Source organism: Rana temporaria, chromosome 1, assembly GCF_905171775.1.
Source record: "Rana temporaria chromosome 1, aRanTem1.1, whole genome shotgun sequence".
NCBI classification, from domain to species: Eukaryota; Metazoa; Chordata; class Amphibia; order Anura; family Ranidae; genus Rana; species Rana temporaria.
Genome location: NC_053489.1, coordinates 478336140 through 478356370, shown reverse-complemented (window position 1 = coordinate 478356370; position 20231 = coordinate 478336140). Strand labels below are relative to the sequence as shown.

Sequence of the window (20231 nt, the reverse complement as noted above, 5' to 3'; positions counted from 1 at the left end):
GTCTAATATGCCATACTTGGCAGCCAGTAGAATGAGTTCTAGTACTATACAATGTAAAGATCCAGTGTAATCCACATAGGTGTGATACAAAAACGGTGCTATGTATTCACACTTGGACACCAATCAAATCACCCCCCTTCAACTGACTGCATGAAGCTGCTAAATGACCTTGGATTGATTTTAGTTGGTTACATTACATCAGTGCTCCATTGTATCCATGCTCTTGAAGCTTTAGCACTCCTCTGTTTGCACATTACTAAAGCCCTTTATTATTGAAACACGCCTGACAGTGTTTTTTGGCACCTACTGTATATTTAAATGATTGGTATTATTACGTTAATTGATGTATTCAACCCAGCATGAACTTTGTTACCAAGTTTACAATGTACCACTAATATTTACCAAGGCAGAAATAATTCTTCTGTATAAAGGGCAATTGTTGGTACTAAACATACCATGTGAACAGTTACAAAACCTAATGATGATTTCATTATTTAAAGAGGAATTCCAGGCAAGCAGGTAAATACGCTGATTAAATATTTATATGGGAGCTGTTTTACCTGCCAAATGTTTTTCAGTCTGTTCACCCAGTTCTGACATTTATACAGCCCAGCTCTGTCTGCTGAGACAGGAGACCTGTTTTCTCTGTTGCAGTTAAGTGACACTAATAGATCTTGTGCCTGCCCCAGTCTGTGATTGGATAAGAAGTATGAAACATATGATTTGTTTATATGTCACTGTGTTTACTCCTCCTATCAGCATGTTTCTTTTTAGCACATGAGCAGTGCAATACAGCTGACTGGCTCCTTGTGTTGCTTCTCTCTTTCCCAGTCTTTACAGACTACAATAGGCCTGAGCTCATCCATAATTGAGAATAATGCTAACTGATAACTGTCAGCAGAGGCAGAGAGCACACCAAGCTATCAGCTCACAAGATTTTGGGCAGAATCAGTGTTTTTTTAACTTATCCAACAGATCTAACAAAACCCTTTCAGTGGTATATTTAACAGCTCAAACGGGGTCAAATGAGAGAAGCTCATATCTGGGGTGTAGATACATGATATGATAGATGCTGCAGAGCTATAAAAAAAACAAAAACAAAACAAAAAAATAAAAAAACAGGGACTTCTATAGTTGGGAGCTCAATTGACAAAAAAAACTTAACCCGGCCATAGACGAGTCTCAGTTCATCTCCAGCAGGGGTTGGCTGAAATTCAAACCATGTATGGGCAGCAGGGCTCAAGTCCTGCGGGAACGCGTGGGAACGGAGTTCCTGCACTTTTTTTACAGCAGGAACGCAGTTCCCTTTGCAGGACTAGAGCAGCCAAGAGCAGCCGAGCCGCCCGAGCCAATCCTTCACTAAGTGGCGATGCCCAGCTTGAGTCACTGTCGGGGGCAGGCGAACCGTAGTAATCTTTTATGTTACTGGCCGCTTCCTGTATATGGATTCATCGGGTAGTGTGCGGGTATTCCGTCACTTCCTTGATGCCGCAATGTCTCCTGGGAGCTTTTGTCATTGTTCCCAGGAGACATTGCGAGTTATCGCGGGATTTAGAAAGAACTTGCGATTTAGTAATTTTGCCTATGAGCGTATCATTTTATTTATTTTTTGGTGTGGGAGTTCCCACACTTTTTCCCCCAGGACTTGACCCCTGATGGGCAGGCTGATTGTACCCAAGTTGATCAATCAAATAACTTGGGTACAACCAGCCTGTCGGATTTTTCATGTGAATATTGCCAGCTACTATAGCTGCTAGCACAAATTAATGTGTGTAGCTCCATGGGAGAGACTTCCCCATCAACACTGATTGTGTTGATGGAGGAATTGACAGGTTGCAGAAAAGAAAATTAGACCGTCTATGGCCTGCCTTTATTTTCCTGCTGGATTTTTAATGTATTTTTAGTATACAAAATCCAGCTGGAGGTTGTGACTGTCTCTCTCTATGGAGCCGGTTCACACATCTCCAGAGCGGCTCCGGTGCAAATTGCACAGGAGTCCTTTGTGTATTCTGGTCTGTTTCAGATCCGAATTCTGACAAAAATTCAGGCTGAAATCGAACCTAAAACGGAGGACAGGGACGCACCGGACCCCTGCTGTGAGCCGCTCCGTGCTGCGGTGTGAACCCAGCCTGAGTCAAGTAGGTAATTTCACAGACTTTATAATAAGGATTAAGATGAATATACTGTGCCAGGACACTGCAGGCCATGCTGCTGGACATCAGCAACATTCCATATACGTATTTGTTCAGAGGCTTCAAGTACAAGTACAAATGTATTGCTTTATAGTGTAAATGTTATACAGTAAAGTGTATCTAAAGACAAAATGTTCCTTTAGTTTAGGATAAAGCAGGGAAAGATTAGAACCCCTGTCAGTTTTTTTTGCTTTATGGGCTTTTTTAGAGAGATTGCAACTCACTTTCTATTTTGGGGACAAGAAGGTGAAGCCCATTTGGACTTCAGCCCTGTGGTACCTCACCTGTAAGGGCTCTTTCACAAGGGCTTCCCCTATCCGGTCTGCCTGCCAGTTTTTCAGTCGGACCCTTTATTCACTCCAATGGAGCGACAGATGTCAGTGGTGACATGTCCACTGACATCATGCTGCTATCCGATCCGAATACAGACAGATGGTGGTCCTATTTTCCATCCATCTGGTGGATCGGATGAAAACAGACAGGCGGTCATTTTTCACCCAATCTCCCTATAGTGGCGAGTGGGACTGTGTCCGTCTATGCTCTGCACAGTGAGCGGAGATGGACCTGTCCTCCGCCTGCTGAGCGGGGATCAGTAGAGTCCATCCAACGGAGGTGCCTGTGTGAAAGGGGCCTGATGCACATTACACTGTTACTTCAGTCCCAGTACATTTCTGTGGGCTGCCTTAATTCAGTGCACTAATATAAGAGGAGAGTGTAAACTGGTTATTGGGCAGCAAAGATGACAGCGACTGTTTAATAAAGCGGTGGTTCACCCTTATTGACAACTTTCCATCAATAAATTAGGCATAGTAGCGCGAGCTACAGTATGCCTGTATTTATTTTTTTAGCCCCGTACTCACTGTGCAATCCTAGCGAGACGATTCCGACTCCCCGCGGGGAATGGGCGTTCCTATCCAGAGGGAGCATGATTGATGGTCGGCTATGGCACGTCACGCTCCCCGAAGATAGCCGGAGTAGGTCTCGGCTCTTCACGGCGCCTGCGCACAGACTATGCGCCGGCGCCGTGAAGCGCCAAGTCCTATTTCAGCTATTTCCGGAGAAGCGTGACGCGCCATAGCCGGCCGTCAATCATGCTGCTTCTGTATAGGAACGCCCATTCCCCGCGGGAGTCGGAATCGTCTCGCTAGGATTGCACAGTGAGTACCGGGCTAAAAAAATAAATACAGGCATACTGTAGCTCGCGCTAGTATGCCTAATTTAATGATAGAAAAAAAAATGTTTTATTAGGGTGAACCAGACCCTTTTTGAACATTTACAATGCTTCCTTCCAGAGAGCATTGGGAGCTTAGTTGTTGTGTGTTGCTAATAAGAAAATGCATGGAGTACAGTACAAATAATAAATGTATGTGAAGACAAGAGTCATTGAGATCTAAGTGACTGTGTAAGATAAGAACTGCAGGTCATGTTAAGACAAGTGGTACAAAAAGTACTCAAAGTGGCGGAAGGATGGAATGCAGGTCCGGCTCTGAAATATTTTGGTGCATGACTCATACCGGCAGCACTGAAGATTGCTGGGTGCTGATAACATTCTGAACCTGAAAAAAAGGATGGTTCAACAATTCTAAGATATGTGAGATTGTTTAATGAGGCAAGATCAATGTATTTAGAATGATACATTTTAACAAGCAATCGGCAATAATCCGTCATTGTTCTGCTTAAGGAACCTTTCACACAGACGGACCAGATCGGACCATCTATTACCCTCTATGGAGCGGCGGGTGTCAACGGACATGTTAGTTGACACCCGCCGACATCCAATCCTATCTGCAAAATGGATCAGGGTTCCGTTCCCCATCCATCTGGCAGATTAGATCAGATGACAGTTGGATGTAAATGGACAGACGGTCACTTTACATCCAAACGCCCATAGATGAACGCGTGTTGTCTGTGTCCGTTCTGCATAAGTGAAGTGGACACGGACCTGTCATCTGCCTGCTCAGTGGGGATCAGTGGACAGATTCCCCGCTGAGCAGGTGTATCCACTGGCCGAGTTCGCCTATGTAAAAGAGCCAGAAGAAGCTGCTAAAAATTGAACTTAACAATTGGAACAACATCATTGCCCCAATAGTGTTGTGTCGGTTCACACTGGAGCGCACAGGAATGCAATTTGAGTGCTTGTGCGATATGGTGTGATGCAATTTTCAGTCTAATCATTTGAATGGGCTGAAGTCACATTGCATACCACCAAACAGCGCATGCACTACTTTTAAAAATGCACTGTCTGCAACCGATCACTTGGTACTGTGGTGCAGGCAAACGCACTGCATTTGCAGTCTGTGTTTGGGGTGTTGTTAGGAATGCATTGACACTCACAGCAGATCATACAGTCCTTAAGTTCAGTTATTGATCAACTTTTTTTTTTCTTTCTTTTTTTTTTTTAGTTTTGGATGGAGGGGTGAAAAGTCATGTTACCGCTATCTCAGGCCTCGTACACACAACCGAGAAACTCGACGGGCGAAACACATCGTTTTCCTCGTCAAGTTCCTTGTTAGGCTTGTTGAGGAACTCGACAAGCTTGCTTTGCGTACACACTGTTAAGCCAAAATCTCCTCGTTCTCAAACGTGGTGACATACAACACATAAAACGGCAGGGGAAGTTCGATTCCACTGGCTAAACTCTTGGGGCTGCTTTTGCTAATTTCATGTGTTTGCGTGTTAAATAAAAGTTTGGTAAGAGACATTTACACTTTTCAGTCTGTTACAGCTTTAAAAATGTGTTATCTCCATTACAAATGCTACTTTTACTCCCGTCTCATACTTTAATCTGAGCATGCGCGGGTTTCTTAGCATACAGACGTCCGAGTTTCTCATTGAAAACCAGCCCATCGAGATCCTCGACGAGCCAAATCAGACTCCCGTCGAGAAAATAGAGAACTTGCTCTCTTTTTGGCTCGTCGAGGTTCTCGACAGTTTCCTCGACGAAAATGTACACTCGGCAAAAAAATATCTCCCAGCAAGGTTCTTGCTGGTTTTTGCCAAGAAACTCGGTCGTGTGTACGAGGCCTGAGGCTTCTTTAGAGGGAAACTTTTAGGCCTTATGCACACTGGACATTTAGCTCCACTGCATAAGGCTCTGGCGTTTAGGTGCAGGTGGAAGGTACAGGCACAACAACCAGCCACGCTGCTAGCAGTCAGTAAAAGTCTAAGAGATGATGACAGCTGCAGTGCCTGCACAGGGAGCCAATCAGGACTCATGTTTAATGTAGTGTGCCCCCATTGATGAATGTCCAGAATGCAGACTGCTTGTGCACTGGGCAGTGCTGGCTGCTCATAAGGGGCGTAGGGGCGCCGCCCCTCTAATCCATGAACCCGGCCCCTTATCTACATGCAGGGCACCAGACACATGGATTCCAATGTTTTATTTTTTTAAGCACATGATTAGAGCCTGGGACTCTAATTGGCTTCAAAAAGGGTGAGCACTGCTCCCCGAGCCCACCCACTTGTGTGACATTAGCAAATTAATATTCGCTAATGTCTTCCTGCTTCTCCTCTTGGCCAATCAGGAAGCAGGTCCTGAGACCGATTGGCTGGGAGTCCTAAGACCTGATTGGCCAGGAGCAGAATCGACCGCCAGGACTCAGGAGGAGATGCAGGGGGGAAGCAATGATCTGGATGGGGTAAGTGCAGGGTGGGTGGACGGGGGAGTGGGCTATTGAACATGCAATCAATTAAGCAACAGAGAGGAGTTGTTTGCCACCCCCCCAAAAATTGAGCACCAGCCGCCATTGGTACTGGGCCTTACCAAACAGGAAAATAGGGAAAGCTATTGTATGGTACTATTCCCTTGAAGAATGGCTTGTCCTTTTATCTTTACTGGAGTCTCCTGCTATGGCCAACTTGTCAAATATACTGACAAATATGTTGCCACTGTTGGTGGTATCTGTTCCAAAAAAAAATCCATTACTTTTTAAAGAGATGAAGGAAACCTCATTGTGTCATAGCTAAAAACCAGGCCAGGGAAGAGTTTTATTTTTTGAATTGTATTCTTCCATAAACATTCACCAGAAGATGAAAAAAACTAAAAACTTTTTTTAACTAAGTTCTCCGGTAAATGTTAATGGTGATGGTAATAATAATACTAAGCACTGCATTGTGAATTATTACTTCTGGCACAGAGCAGATATAAAATATTCAGAGGTCAGTTTGTCTCTCATTGATGTTTGTGAAATAATGGGACAGCTTAGGATTTAGTTTGTTTAGCTATAAGTGCATAGTTTCTTAATAGATTTCCAATAATAGCCTTCAACTTGGATCTCAGCCTAATTGGTTTCCAGAGAAGAAAACAACCTATAAAATGGTGAATAAAGTCTGTGGGTTTAAGGCTGTCAAATTAAGATATCTTTGCCGACTTTCGCTTAGTTGTATTTTTAATGAACTCTTTGCGTAAAACTTTACTTCGTAGCTTACATACTTTTTCAAAGTTTTGTGTAGCTTGCTATTTTGGCAGTCAATGTTGTGCAATAGATTTTTTTGGGTAAATCCTGTGTCTAATTTCACATCAGGCTCGGTTCCCTAGTACCATCAAGCAAACAAACTGTAGAAATGATGGCTGGATGCTGATTAGAAACTTTTTATGTAGCACAAAGTTCATAAATCGGCAAGGGCTATAGGAAAAGAGGTGACAGCAGAGGACCAAAAAATGTATCACCAGCACACTGGAGATGAAGAGAGGACATTTACTTGTCCCCATAGGAAGCAATGTTTCGAAGCTAACAAGGATCTCTTCCTCAAGCAACAAGTGACAAGAAAAAGGTCCATAGTGGCCTGAAACATACATTTTTATGGGTGATAAATAAATGCTGTGACTTCATTTTTGGTAATGGAGTACTGGTAATATAATTTTTTTTTCACCTTGGCACCTGCTGATTATACGGTTTATGGCCTTATGGAGTACACTGGATTCTTTTTATTAATGCCCTGCCTTAGAGGGGCCCAAGCCCTCCCTTTTCTGCCACTAGTTGTAACTCTTATGCCACGTACACACGATCGGAATTTTCTGACTTTTTTCCGTCTGTGTTTAGAAATAGAACATGTTTTATTTTTTTTTCCGATGGGAATTCCTATCGTCTGTGTGCAACTCCAACGGAGAAAAAACCCACGCATGCTCAGAATCAAGTCAACGCATGCTCAGAAGCATTGAACTTCATTTTTCTCGGCTCGTCGTAGTGTTTTACGTCACCGCGTTTTGGACGGTCGGAATTTGGTCTGACAGTGTGCAAGTCAGCTTGAACGTAATTCAGATGAAAAATTCCATAGGATTTTAGGCCATCGGAAATTCCACGTACGGGGAATAGGTTTTAGTACAGAGTGACCTCGACAGGGAAGTCTAGAGACTAGCTCCAAAGCAAGGCTGCTCTTTGTTTCCCCTGCATTTGGTCATGGGAGCTGATATCGTATGACCAAAGGCAAGAAGACACATAGGCAATGTTGCTTCGCTCTGTGCCTACCCAGTGCAGCGTCTCTGTGCAGATCTTCTCTGGAATATGATACCAGTACCTTTCACCATGCTCTATATTAAAAGCAGGTATAGCAGAGCATGAGTTAGAAGAGTTGGGGAAACAAGGTATCTACCAAAATTATACTGGGCCCCAGGCATCATTAGCTACACCATTAAATATCCATCACCATATGTTTTAAGAACAACACTTATCCCAGTTGTAAATTGACGAAGCAGAGATTAAAGCCTATGCAATCTTATCGCGTACATCTGTGGATCAGACTAAAGCCTGGTACATGCTAGTAGTTTTTTTGTCAGCTTCGGTCAGAGCCGTTATATTAACGATCCAACGTTAGTACAGTGATCTCCCCAGCTGAGCTGAGAAGCCAGCCAAATGGTCAGATTCTGTCGGACCAGCTGGCATACACACGAGCCGAATGTCGGATTGTTTTTTTATTTGAACCAGCCGATGTCGGCCGGCATTCGACCCGTGTGTACGGGGCTTAAGTGTCAGCAGGTGTTCAAGACAAGTTCAAGAAAAGTTGAATGCTTGCCAGGCAATCATGATTTAAGGCATAGAACTTGCTCCGATGAGTGAAGTAGATTCGTAATTATCCCCCATGGGTGTAGAATTTTTATCACGTAAAGTGGAACTACACTTCATCTGAGCTCCACAAACCAAAAATGCTATTTTATTCATCCTTAATATTTAAAGCAAACTCGTCAATCTCCATGATTTATCTTGTGGAGAAAAAACACTCCTCTAGCATTTCTGGTCATGGCCATATTAAGTAAGGGCAGATGGTTCAAGTAACATTTACTTCCTGGAATCCATCTGCTTATGCATGCTCAGGCATGCAAGCAGAAGAGGGTGTGCTTATCTGAGAAAGCTCCTCCTCCCCTACTGAAGACCCCTGGGATGGATGACGACATTTGCCAAGGCATGGAAACCAGCAAGTAACTGAAGAAATGTAAAAAAAAAAAAAAAAAGAAGAAAACAAACAAATATGATATGATATACTTTCCTATCCATTTACTAATGCTAGCAGCATGAGGATTAAAAATAGTCAATGTTCATTGAGAGAGTGAAGTTTTGCTTTAACAGTTGTACAATGAATATGCATGTATGATGCTGAGTGATAATAATAATGCATGTATGATATTCAGTGCTGACCCAAGATACGTACAGGAACAGAAAGTGGTGGAGGGTTTTATTTTACTATTTCAGGTATTTATATAGCACTGAGTATGGATGAGCCACATTTTTACAGCCCCCCAGCTCCCCCTTATGCTCCTGTTCCTATAGTCACCAGAACAAATAGAGAGCGTGAGTCCCAGAGAACACATATTAATAAAAGCCTGAGAGAGGTTGTAACCCTTTTCTGCTTATCAAAACAAACATTTCTGGTTATAGATGCACATTAAACCTAACCCAACGATCAAGTAACTGCTGATCCTTCATACACTGCAATACAAGCTGGCCAAGGAGGAACAGAGAAGGTGTCCGATGGAAGCAGCACATTTCATTGCTTTTACTGACCATCTTTGGAGCCTCTCTGCCCCTGAGTCCTCCTTAGCTACCATGTGGGTTGCTGGGGTAGTAGTTCAGCCCTTGCCTGTAATGTTACAGAAACTCTGGTGGTAGCATTCTCAGTGCTTGACTTTAATGTTTTCATAGATTTTTCTTACTTTGTGTAAATATGTGTCAATTCTTACTGACGACTTATCCCAGTTCGGTTGTGTACATCATAATGTCATGATGTTATCTGAACACGTTCCTTGTGCATTCTGCTTTGAGACAAGCTAAAAATCCCCAGGCAGTGCTGGAGAAACCCACAATTAAGTATTAGAATTCCTTTTGGTAAAGTTAACTGTATCCTCTGAGTATCCGTCATGTTGCTAAAGGTTAAATACTCTCTGCCATTGTTCAACTGGCAGAGCGTAGACTCGATTAGACTTCCAAAGTACAATGCCTAACACAACATAATCTCTATCTCTGTATCCATTTTCATTTAAAACCACTACTTGGCAAAGAAATCAGTAAATTCCAGCCATTAAGATTATTACATTTTTCAAGTATAAAAAATACTAATACCACAATGCCAAGTGCAATTATGTATGGCTTCAAACAGCTTAATGGTCCTTCTATAGAAATCTGATTCCCTTCACTTTGTTGACATTCCTAAACATATTTTTATGACAGCAAAGGAATAAATTCAACGGATAAACATAAAGAGCAATATATACTTATACTATATATATAGTAGTATAGCAATACCATGAATTGTGCTTGTAGTAACCAGGTACCGGTAGTTGTTTAGTTGTAGTAAACACCAACAAATGTAGCTCATTGCTTTCTGTCACATTCCTTCAGAGTGGCGATGAGCCTGTAGAGACATTGAGCGAGGGCAACAAGTTGACCTGCTGTTATTTTATCAGGGATGGCCTTGGGGATATTTCCATTAAGATTTTACAAATGGAGTGATATATTTATAGATGGAATGGCAGCATAGATATGTGAACTAGTAACTGAACACACTGAAGCACAAGCTAGAAGCCGAGTAAACCAAAGTACAATTCCTAGACATTCAATGATTTAAAATTGCAATTAGAAACATTATCAAATTCTGGGATGTTCACTTATTAGCGTGCATAAAAAGCTGACCCGATCACTAAATATAATCGTGTTGGAAAATGTGTATTAGTTGGGCACAGAAAAATGCAAAAAAAATGAATTAAGACACTAAAAATTCACGTAATTCAATGCATATAAACAATATGAAAATTGATTATGCATTTTGAAAGTGTTAGAAGAAGCTCTTGATTAATGTCTCAAACTCTTCTGTAAGGGTGATGAGAGCACTTGATATTGACTAGATTCAAAACAAAATATATAACACCTTTAAAAATATATATATATTTTTTTATTTTGGTATTTATGCTTATTTTTTAGGAAGTGCAGTAAATGCAGTATGTAGGGAATGGGGTTATTTTGGGTGTTGGAAGACAAATCAGAATTGCTAGGCCATCCCATAAACTAAGCTCAGAATGGGGTCACTTGAAGTGTCTGGATTAACAAAAAACGAATACAGTATGACTCCTAGTACTCTGATTTACTAAGAAGTCATTAATCCAAGGTTGATCCATAACTTCTAATGACAGCCCCCTCAAAAACACGCCTGCCACTCCCATTTTTAGAGATGGTTGTTAACTTGACCTTAAAGAACTAATAAGATATCCAGTAAGTTTGGGTGAATGTGAAGCTTTTTTATTTTTTTAAATACATTGTTTTTGCTAGTCATTTATTTTTCATCAAGTTTGTCTTTCTAACCAGAAAACCAGAAGCTCTGTAGTTCAATCATTTTTATGTGCATCATTCTGAGCGCACAGATTTCTATCTGTTATCTAGTGTACAATAATGTATTCAATGCATTCTGTATCTATGAAATCCCTCAAGAAAATAGGTGTATTGCTTACAAAGCTGTGAATAAAGCCAGACATAGACAGTTCGAATCTCCGCTGGTTCACCAGGAACTGGCCAAGATTCAAACCTTGTATGGGCGATTATTTCCAGTGGCTGTTATAGCTGTTAGCAATAATCACTGTGTTCTCCCGGCGGGGTGGCTTCCCCCTCCCCCTGTGGGGAGAACACAATGGCTTCATGGCATAGTTTCCCTATCAACACTGATTTTGTTGATGGGGGAATCAAATGATTTTCTTTTCCCTCCATCTATGGCCGGCATAAGTAATATTAGAGGCATTTGACTATCATATTTAAAGGGGAAGTCCACCCTAACACTAAAATCTCTAAATCTACTGGCATCCACAATCTAAGACTAACCTATCTAGCCCTGTAAACATACTTTTTTTGAAGCCGTTCTGTTGAAGTCTCCAGTGGCGGAAGCTCTGCAGAGGAGACAGCTGACAACGGCTGTGAAATAAATGGGAAGTGACATCACCCATAGAGTCACTATGGGGCTTCCATTGTTGACTGTCTCTTCTGCACCCGCCTCCACAGTGAAGACGCCGCTGACAGCTCAGCGTGGGACCGGACCAGCTTCAAAAAAGGTATGGAACAGAAAGAAAACAACAACAGGCGCCACTTAGAAAAGACTGTAAACTTTTAATTTATACATTAAAAGTTTACAGTCTTTTTTAAGTGGCTCTTGTTGTTGTTTTCTTTCTGTTATATGTTTGGAGTTTGGCTCCAGCTCCCTGCACAAGGCTGCCCAGATCCTACAGACTGTCATCTCATTTCAGAGCCTGGTGCTCAAAGGACTTTTTACATGACATGTGTTATATCTTCTAACTGCAGCGTGCGCCATTACTGTGTATATCAAAAAAGGTATGGATGCCTGTAGATTTAGAGATTTTTGAGTTAGGATGAACTTCCCTTTTAAAGTAAAATTCCAGCTTACACCCAACTAACCTTAAAGCGGATCTCCACGGGAAAAAAAATATTAAAAGCCAGCAGCTACAAATACTGCAGCTGCTGACTTTTAATATTAGGGCACTTACCTGTCCTGGAGTCCAGCGACGTCGGCAGCAGAGGACGAGCGATCACTCGTCACTCTGCTGCCCCCACCGACATCTTTGGTGAGGGAATCGGGAAGTGAAGCGCTCCGGCTTCACTGCCTGATTCCCTATGGCGCATGCGCGAGTCCTCACTGGTCCCCGTTGTGTTCTGGGAGCCGAGTGTTTCCCAGAACACAGCGGGTGGGAAGTGACGTACTCCCCGCAGAGAGGACTCCCGGAAGTGGGTGCAGATACCTGTCTTTGACGGGTATCTGCACCCCCCCTCCCCTGAAAGGTGTCAAATGTGACACAGGAGGGGGGGTTCCGATGAGCGTAAGTTCCACTATAGGGTGGAGCTCCACTTTAAAAAGATCCCCTTCTAACACCTATGCTGACTAACCTGTGTAAGAAAGATGTATACACATCTAGTAAATAAAAAGGAAGGTATATTGTATTTATTTGTTTTAAACTTATATTTTTTTTACATTTCTTCAATTGCTTCTTGCTTTCTGGCCTAGGCCAAAATGATGGTCTACATCCTATGAGTCTTCATGGGCATTATTTTTTTTTCTTTCATCCGGAGGGTGGGGGGTGTCTCAGCAAACCCTCCTGCTTGCATGCCTGAGCTAAGAGCAGAGACATTTTAGGAAGTAAATGCTACATGAATCATCTGCCCTTACTCAAGAGGGCCATGGCTAGAAATGCTAGAGGAGTGTTTTCAAAGTGATTTCTCAAGGTAAAGCATGGAAACATATATGGGTGAGTTTGCTTTGAATATTATAATTTAATTAAATCATGTTTTCATTTGTGGTGCTCAGATACAGTTCTGCTTTAAGGTTGGCGACAACTTTTTTAAATTACATAAACATGTTAATGCTTTTGTAAGATTTTAATGATTGGGTTTATAACAAATAATGAATACTTTGGATACAGAGCTAAAAAATGGAAGAGACGTGTTACAAATACCCTATGTGATACCTAATATATCTGAGCGTTCATTTGACTGAAGATAGTTTCGGAGTTGTAAGCTGTACTCATATTCTTTAGATGCCATTCACCAGGGCAGTCAGTCAATCTTTCGACCTGTGATTTAAACAGATCAAGAACAGACTACAGTGCATCCCTATGGGTAGCCAAATGTAAATGTGCATCCAGGTACATCACGCACTTTTTAGGTATGTGAGATTCAAACACAATAACTTTGTGTCCAGGTCCACATTTGCGGACCTGAACAGATGTAAATGGATATAAATGGATAGACATTATAATTACATCCATCCACCTATACGAGTTACATGGGTCTGTTTTTCCTCCATTACAGGATAGAATGGAAAGGAATTGGAATAGACACGTTTTGTGTTTCTGTTCTGACTTAGTGGGGCGTCTGTCAATAGATAGAGGCTCCCTTGTGAAAGGGTCCTTGGGATGTTACTATGTTTTAAATTGTATTGTAACTGTACTCTCTGCCCTCAATAATTAATATTATAAGGTATAAATGACCCTAGCTTGTGGGTATAATATTCTGCCTCCGTAGAAGACAACTCGTAATAATGTCCTATCTTTTTGCACAGGTGGCCCACGCAGGTTGCATCTTCGACAGGACTTTGTCGGTACGGTAACAGGATTGACTGCTGTTGGGGGTGGGCTCGGCAATCCTGGGGACATTGTACACGTAAGTATTTTCATCACTGGAGCTTTATGCCATGTAAGAGGGGCTTTTTATATTTCTAATAAAAGCTTCCATACATTATAGCAAGGCTTATTTAACTTGGGCTTTTGCACGTGCAGACATTTTAAGATGACTCTCACTGACCAATATTGGTTTTGGAAAGATGCTTTAGCAGTCCAGCTCTGAAGTATAATGGTTATGCAGCCATAAATACTGAGAAGGTTTATTTTACAAGACATTTCCCAACACAGAAGCTTCCCATAGTATTATAGCTTTAGGTGTATGGAAATGCTTTTTGAAGTAGATTTGCTTAGTACTTATGTGCAAGTTTTTGTGATAGAACTGTGAGGGAACCATGCCCATTCTAAAGGATCACTAAACCTGAAATGTAAGGTGGCTGACATACAAAGGTGCAGGCAACATTCACAATTGTACATTTAAATTGTGCATTCCTCCTCTACAAATATTTCATGTATTTGACATTGTGATTACATGTATTATCCAGCTTAGTGAGGGTTATTGTTTGATGCAACCTCTTTATTTCAGAGAAAAACTGAGCTGTCAGGAAGTCTTTAGTATGTACAAAAGAGTATACTCCCAAACACTCAAAGTATTTTAAACATCTTTCTGTCCATATAACCTTTACATATACATGTATGAATGCTGTCTGCAGCTTGTCTATATTGTGGCATCTTACATTTTAGGTTTAATCGTCCTTTAACACCTCTGTTGCTGAAGGGTATGTGGAGTCAGCTATTTAATCCTTTGTGACATCCAGATTGCTCTTGACAGTTCAGTGGATATTGGTTGAATGACATTTTCTTATCCTTTATGTTGAATTTAAGGTTGAGGGATATAGACAGGTCAGCGTTTGACAGGTTCTAATATTTTAAGATAATACAATCTTAATATGAGGTCTTTGACAGATTTGACAATGTTTTTTTTTTTATTACTTATTTATATGTAAGCAGTAATGTTCTCTGCAGTGCTGACATATTGGCCAATTATTGCACAGGATTTTCTGGTATGTTGGGTTTTATTGGCAAACTATGCTTCCTTGTAGTTTTCAGCACAATACATTAGGTGCCAGAAGTGAAAAAACTTCCCCCTAAAGCAACTGCTTGTGGCAACCTGACCCTAATGCCGCGTACACACGATCAGGCTTTTGTCCGTCCAAATCACATCGGAATTCCATCGGAGAAAAATAGACCTTTTGCCAAGATTGGTGCTCAAAATCAAAACAGAGCTGAGGTGCCAGCGGCAAAACCAACTGATTCAGATTTTCCTGGTGTAATGATGTGGCATAGACTGTATTAACTCAGTATCATGCTATTTTGTTTTAATTTCTTTCAATATATAAATAAAACAGTGTTATAAATCAATACCACTTCACAGTAATACTAACCATTATGCACACAATCACTGTGGAAATGCTTTTTTTAATGCACAGTGTGGTAGTTGAATATGTTTTGTAATGTAGCTTTGTGTTAGATTTCTAATAATGCTCTCACTAATGTTCATAAAATATCTTGAAAGTTAAACGACTACCAATGCAATAAACTAAACCATACCAATGTCTATATTGTAAATAAACACAATATTAACATTTAAAAAAATGGTCAAGCTATAAAAGTTATGAAACTTACTAAATAATAAATTTGGTAAAAACAGACCATAGGAAGACAATAGAGTTTTTAAAAACCTAAAGACCCATCAAAATTATTAAAGTATCTTTGGAAATAGCTGATTTTTTTTTAGAAGCAGCTTTACGTTGAAGCCCAACTTCAGGTTTCCTCTTAATCAACCACATATCCAGCTGATGGCCCTTGCTGGTTATATCTTTTTTTTCCCCATAATACATTTTTATTTAAAGTAAAATAAAACAACATGGAAAGTTGTCCACAGACATGTAAAATACAGGTCAACATTCAAACTGACATCCAACCTAATACAATGCCATGAAGAATCATACACAATTTAGTCTCAATGTTCACAAGACTGTCTGTGGTATTAAAACCCCCAATGATGCGTAAGAAGACGCGACCATTTGCAGAATAAGAGACAGAAACTAAATCGAAGACAAAATAAAACACTAAATAGGGGCAGTTAGGGTTAGCTGTCAGCCATACCAAGCCAGAACCTACTGATTAAAATGCCAGGCCAACCCTCCCTGCCTCGAATGCCTTGCTGCCGATGGCTTCTCACTGGCTATATCTTATGCAAATTTTAATTTTTACACTTTTTGCATTTTCTGAAATCTTCAAACTAGTAAAGTAGAGCCTCAGAGTTCTCTTTATCTTTGCCTCTTCCCCAGTTGGAAGGGTCTTCCTGATGCAGAAAGTCATGTAAGGGGCATCGGTAGAGGGTATGACCAAGACATCATGCATTTATAGTGGAGTCCAGTCTTCTTGATTGAGGGATGCTGGGCATTATTCAACCTGGAAGACTAAGGACATCTTGTAGCCAAGAGAACTGACAACATCATATGGCCAATAAAATGTATGTGGGGGGGGGGACAGCGCCAGATTAAAGATGAGCATTACACTTGCAACTGCTTTTCAAACGTGAATCCATACACAAAGAAAAATGAATGACCTCCTAATATAGAGCTATATTCACAAATCCAGCTCACCGAGGTAAAACCTGAACGGTACATTCCTAACCGTTGATGAATCTCTTTTCACGATAAAAGTCATATCACAATTCATTGACTTCTATTTATGCCTAACAAAGTTCAGAATTAGATCAGCGCTCTCTAAATGAATGGTGTGAAATCCTTCTCAGCAAGAGGCATTACATTTAGAGGTCAGCTCTCTGTAAACTTATAAACAAACCAGTATAAAATAACAATTTTGACGCAATAGAGCTTAAAATTTCACTTGCTGATTTATTTAAAAATAAAATGTAATGCTGGAATATATGCAGGTATAAAAGTTAAAGCAGGAAATAAATTTCCCTAAATATACATATAAACCAGAAGTTTTAACTGCTTAACCTGAGCATTAACCACACATAAGATAGGGGAAATGAGATGCATTTGAACATATCCAGTTTAAGTCCAGGCAAACTGCTGAATAAACAATTGAAATACATATATAGACGATGGTTTACCTGTCAAATCATTTTTATCTCGGTACGTCCAGTGCTGTCTGGCAGGACAGAAGACGTGATTTTTCTCTGCTGCAGTTAAGTATTAAATCGCAGAGAATCTGCCCACGATTCCAAATCGCCTATATGTAAATGGAGCCTTATAGATTTGGTCCCTGTGACTGGACAGTGAAATAAGAAACAGCACACTATTATCAGCATTTCCCTTGTTAGTGCCAATACAACTGATGGGCTCCCTGTGCTGTGTCTAAATTATAAAATGTTACATAATTTATTTAAAAAAAAACATCCCTTCCTTCCTTAAAGTGGATGTAAACCCTCCATTCACCCAGTGAAGTGAACAGCCTCAGATGATACATGGGGATGAACCAAATCTTTTACATGTATATCTACTGTCTTCACATTTATATACTGTTTAGAAAGTTCAGATCGTGTTAGGAGATTTTCTCTTCCTGGTTAACACAGAGTGATGTCTAGGCATACAGCCAATATAACTAACATTGCTGATGGGAGAAAAGGCACACACTCCCTCTCATCATAGGCAGAGACTCTCAGGCCGCGTACACACGACCGGTCCAACCGATGAGAATGGTCCGACGGACCGTTTTCATCGGTTGACCGCTGAAGCAGACCGATGGTCTGATGTGCCTACACAACATCAGTTCAAAAACCGATTGCGTCAAAACGCGGTGGTGTAAAACACACAACGTTCTGAAAAAAACTAAGTTCAATGCTTCCAAGCATGCGTTGACTTGATTCTGAGCATGCGCGGGTTTTGAACCGTTGCTTTTGTGTACTAACCATTGGTTTTGATCGATGGTCAGCCGTCCATCGGTTCGATTTTAAAGCAAGTTCTCTAATTTTTGTCCGAAGGACAACAGACCGATGGGCCGTACACACGGTTGGTTTGGACCGATGAAACTGGACTTCAGGCCGTTTTCATCGGTTTGGACCAACCGCGTGTACGCGGCCTCAGAGGTGTTTTGTAATAGAACCTGCTCATGAGGCATTGTAATACACTGATAGTCACAGACATGACTAGGCATGATGGGAATTGTAGTTCCGGAACAACTGGAGGGCCATAGTTTAAAGACCCATGGTCTAAAGTGTCCGAGAATTTGTCAGGAGTTATTAGGCTGATAACGGTTAAGGAGAGAGCTATGGGACTTGGCTCTTTGAAGAGAGATAAGAAAATACTGCAGATATATGTGGCCAGCTCAAATTTCATGAATCGGGTTTACATCCACTTTAATACTCAGGTCCTAACACATATTTTGGATGCTCTGGATTAGGTTTAATATTAGAGGAGATTTGTCATTTCACTATGTTAAATAAAAATCATACTTCTGAGATGACCTGTTATGCCCTGTACACACGATCGTTTCATCCGATGAAAATGGTCTGATGGATTTTTCCATCAGATATCCGATGAAGCTGACTTTCATCAGTCTTGCCTACACACCATCAATTAAAAAACCGATCATGTTAGAACGCGGTGATGTAAAACACAATGACGTGCTGAGAAAAATGAAGTTCAATGCTTCCGAGCATGCGTCGACTTGATTCTGAGCATGCGTTGATTTTTAACCAATGGATTTCCCCACAGACGATCGTTTTTTTCTATCGATTTTTTAACCATCAGATAATTTGAAAACATGTTCTAAGTTTTTTCACCGATGGGGAAAAAAAACTGATGGGGCCCACACACGATCGGTTCGTCTGATGAAAACAGTCCATCAGACCGTTTTCATCAAACGAACCGATCGTGTGTACGCGGCATTAGTCACTGACCTGGAATAAGTATGCAGATTTAGAAAGTTGCAGAAAGGACAGAAGTCTGCCTCCCTGTTCAGGGTCAGCAACTCCGACCAGAGGGTCTTCATGACAGTCAGGCAATTGGCATTTTTCGAAGGAATCAGCAATGGAAGTTTCCATACTTCTTCTATGATAGGTTTCCTTTTAACAGCTTACATACCTAGGAGCAATTGTTGGCATTTTGCTGTAGCTTACTTCATGTCTTGACATGTGTGTTACACTTGTAAGCTGTAAATTTACTTTGCATCACATTTAATGAAATAAATATTTACTTAGAAACTCAATTTGATAAAGACTGCCTGGTGCTTCAGGGGTTCAAAACTTTTCCTACACGTGCAGGAAAATATTATTCTAACCTGTTGCCTGTAGCACGCCCCTGGAATACGTACTTGCATACGATACAGTTTCATCGCACAAAGATGAACCAAAGATTAAATTCATTATTTGAAACTTTTTGGCTAAAAAGAGCTTGCTGAAGTGGAAGCCAGCTGACACGATACATGACACAGCATGTATAACACAGAGAAGAGCCATGTGCTGCAGACCGCTCTTGGCTGTGTATAATCTGCACATAACTAACCTTTTATTGATAATCATAAATAATAGACATTTGAAAACACTTCTTTAGCCAAACTTTGCAGATTTTACCTTGCCAATTGCGTTTTACAATCTACCGATCTCACACGAGTAAAATAGGAACAGTTGAATATTAAAACTCCTAATGGGAGCATGCTCCAATAACTATGTATGGTGAACAAAAACACGTAATTGCGTTAATTGTGCATGAATTATTTTTGCACACTCACGTTGTTCTGTGCTGTACTGAAGACAATGATTGGTGCTCAGATGTATATATTTTAGGCATGTACAGCATTGAATATGTACAGTATATGCTTTAAATATGTATATATTAGACACAAAGGAGGCTTGCAGGGAAAGAGATGGTGGGACAAGGGCGTGCTGTCCTAGGTCGCCCACTTTTGCTTTGAAAAATAAACGAAATAAAGCCTTTATTGCGAATTCCACAATATTTTTTCTCCACCGGGCATCTCTGCTGAATGACAAAAGTCCAATTTGGGATTGCCTTGTGTGATAGTTTAATGTCATGATTTATTCAAGCTTCTGTTTGGTTTAATTGAGTTTATTGGTCATTGCAACCACATATAGATGTAACACAAGTACAAGTGGCTGTGATATCTAACCGTGCTCTGTGTTTATCAAGGGCACAGCTATGTCTGGGACATGTCACACAGTATGAGCCAGAGTATCATAATAACCCCTAAGCACAGAAGGTGTGTGGGCAATGCTAGAGGGGCTTTGCTTGCTGCATGTGGCTGCCGGCTTATCACAATTGCTTTTGTTGCATACTTTTATTAAAGTGCCTCTGCTGCTTTGAAGTGCAAATTAGTTACCGTGCACATTTCATTCTTTCGCACTTTCACTTTAAATTCTACGTTATTAAAATGAATGGCAT

The 20231-nt window shown here is 40.9% G+C and overlaps 1 protein-coding gene across 5 annotated transcripts in view; it reads left to right on the top strand.

Moving 5' to 3' along the window:
* The window catches only part of NPNT (nephronectin), a 132713-nt gene that overhangs the window by 20960 nt on the left and 91522 nt on the right, over nt 1-20231 (top strand). For all 5 annotated transcript variants that reach the window (XM_040329684.1, XM_040329681.1, XM_040329682.1 and 2 more), the window contains exon 2: nt 13737-13837. In XM_040329684.1, the coding sequence (XP_040185618.1) occupies nt 13737-13837 (101 nt within the window). The remainder of the gene's footprint in view (nt 1-13736; nt 13838-20231) is intronic.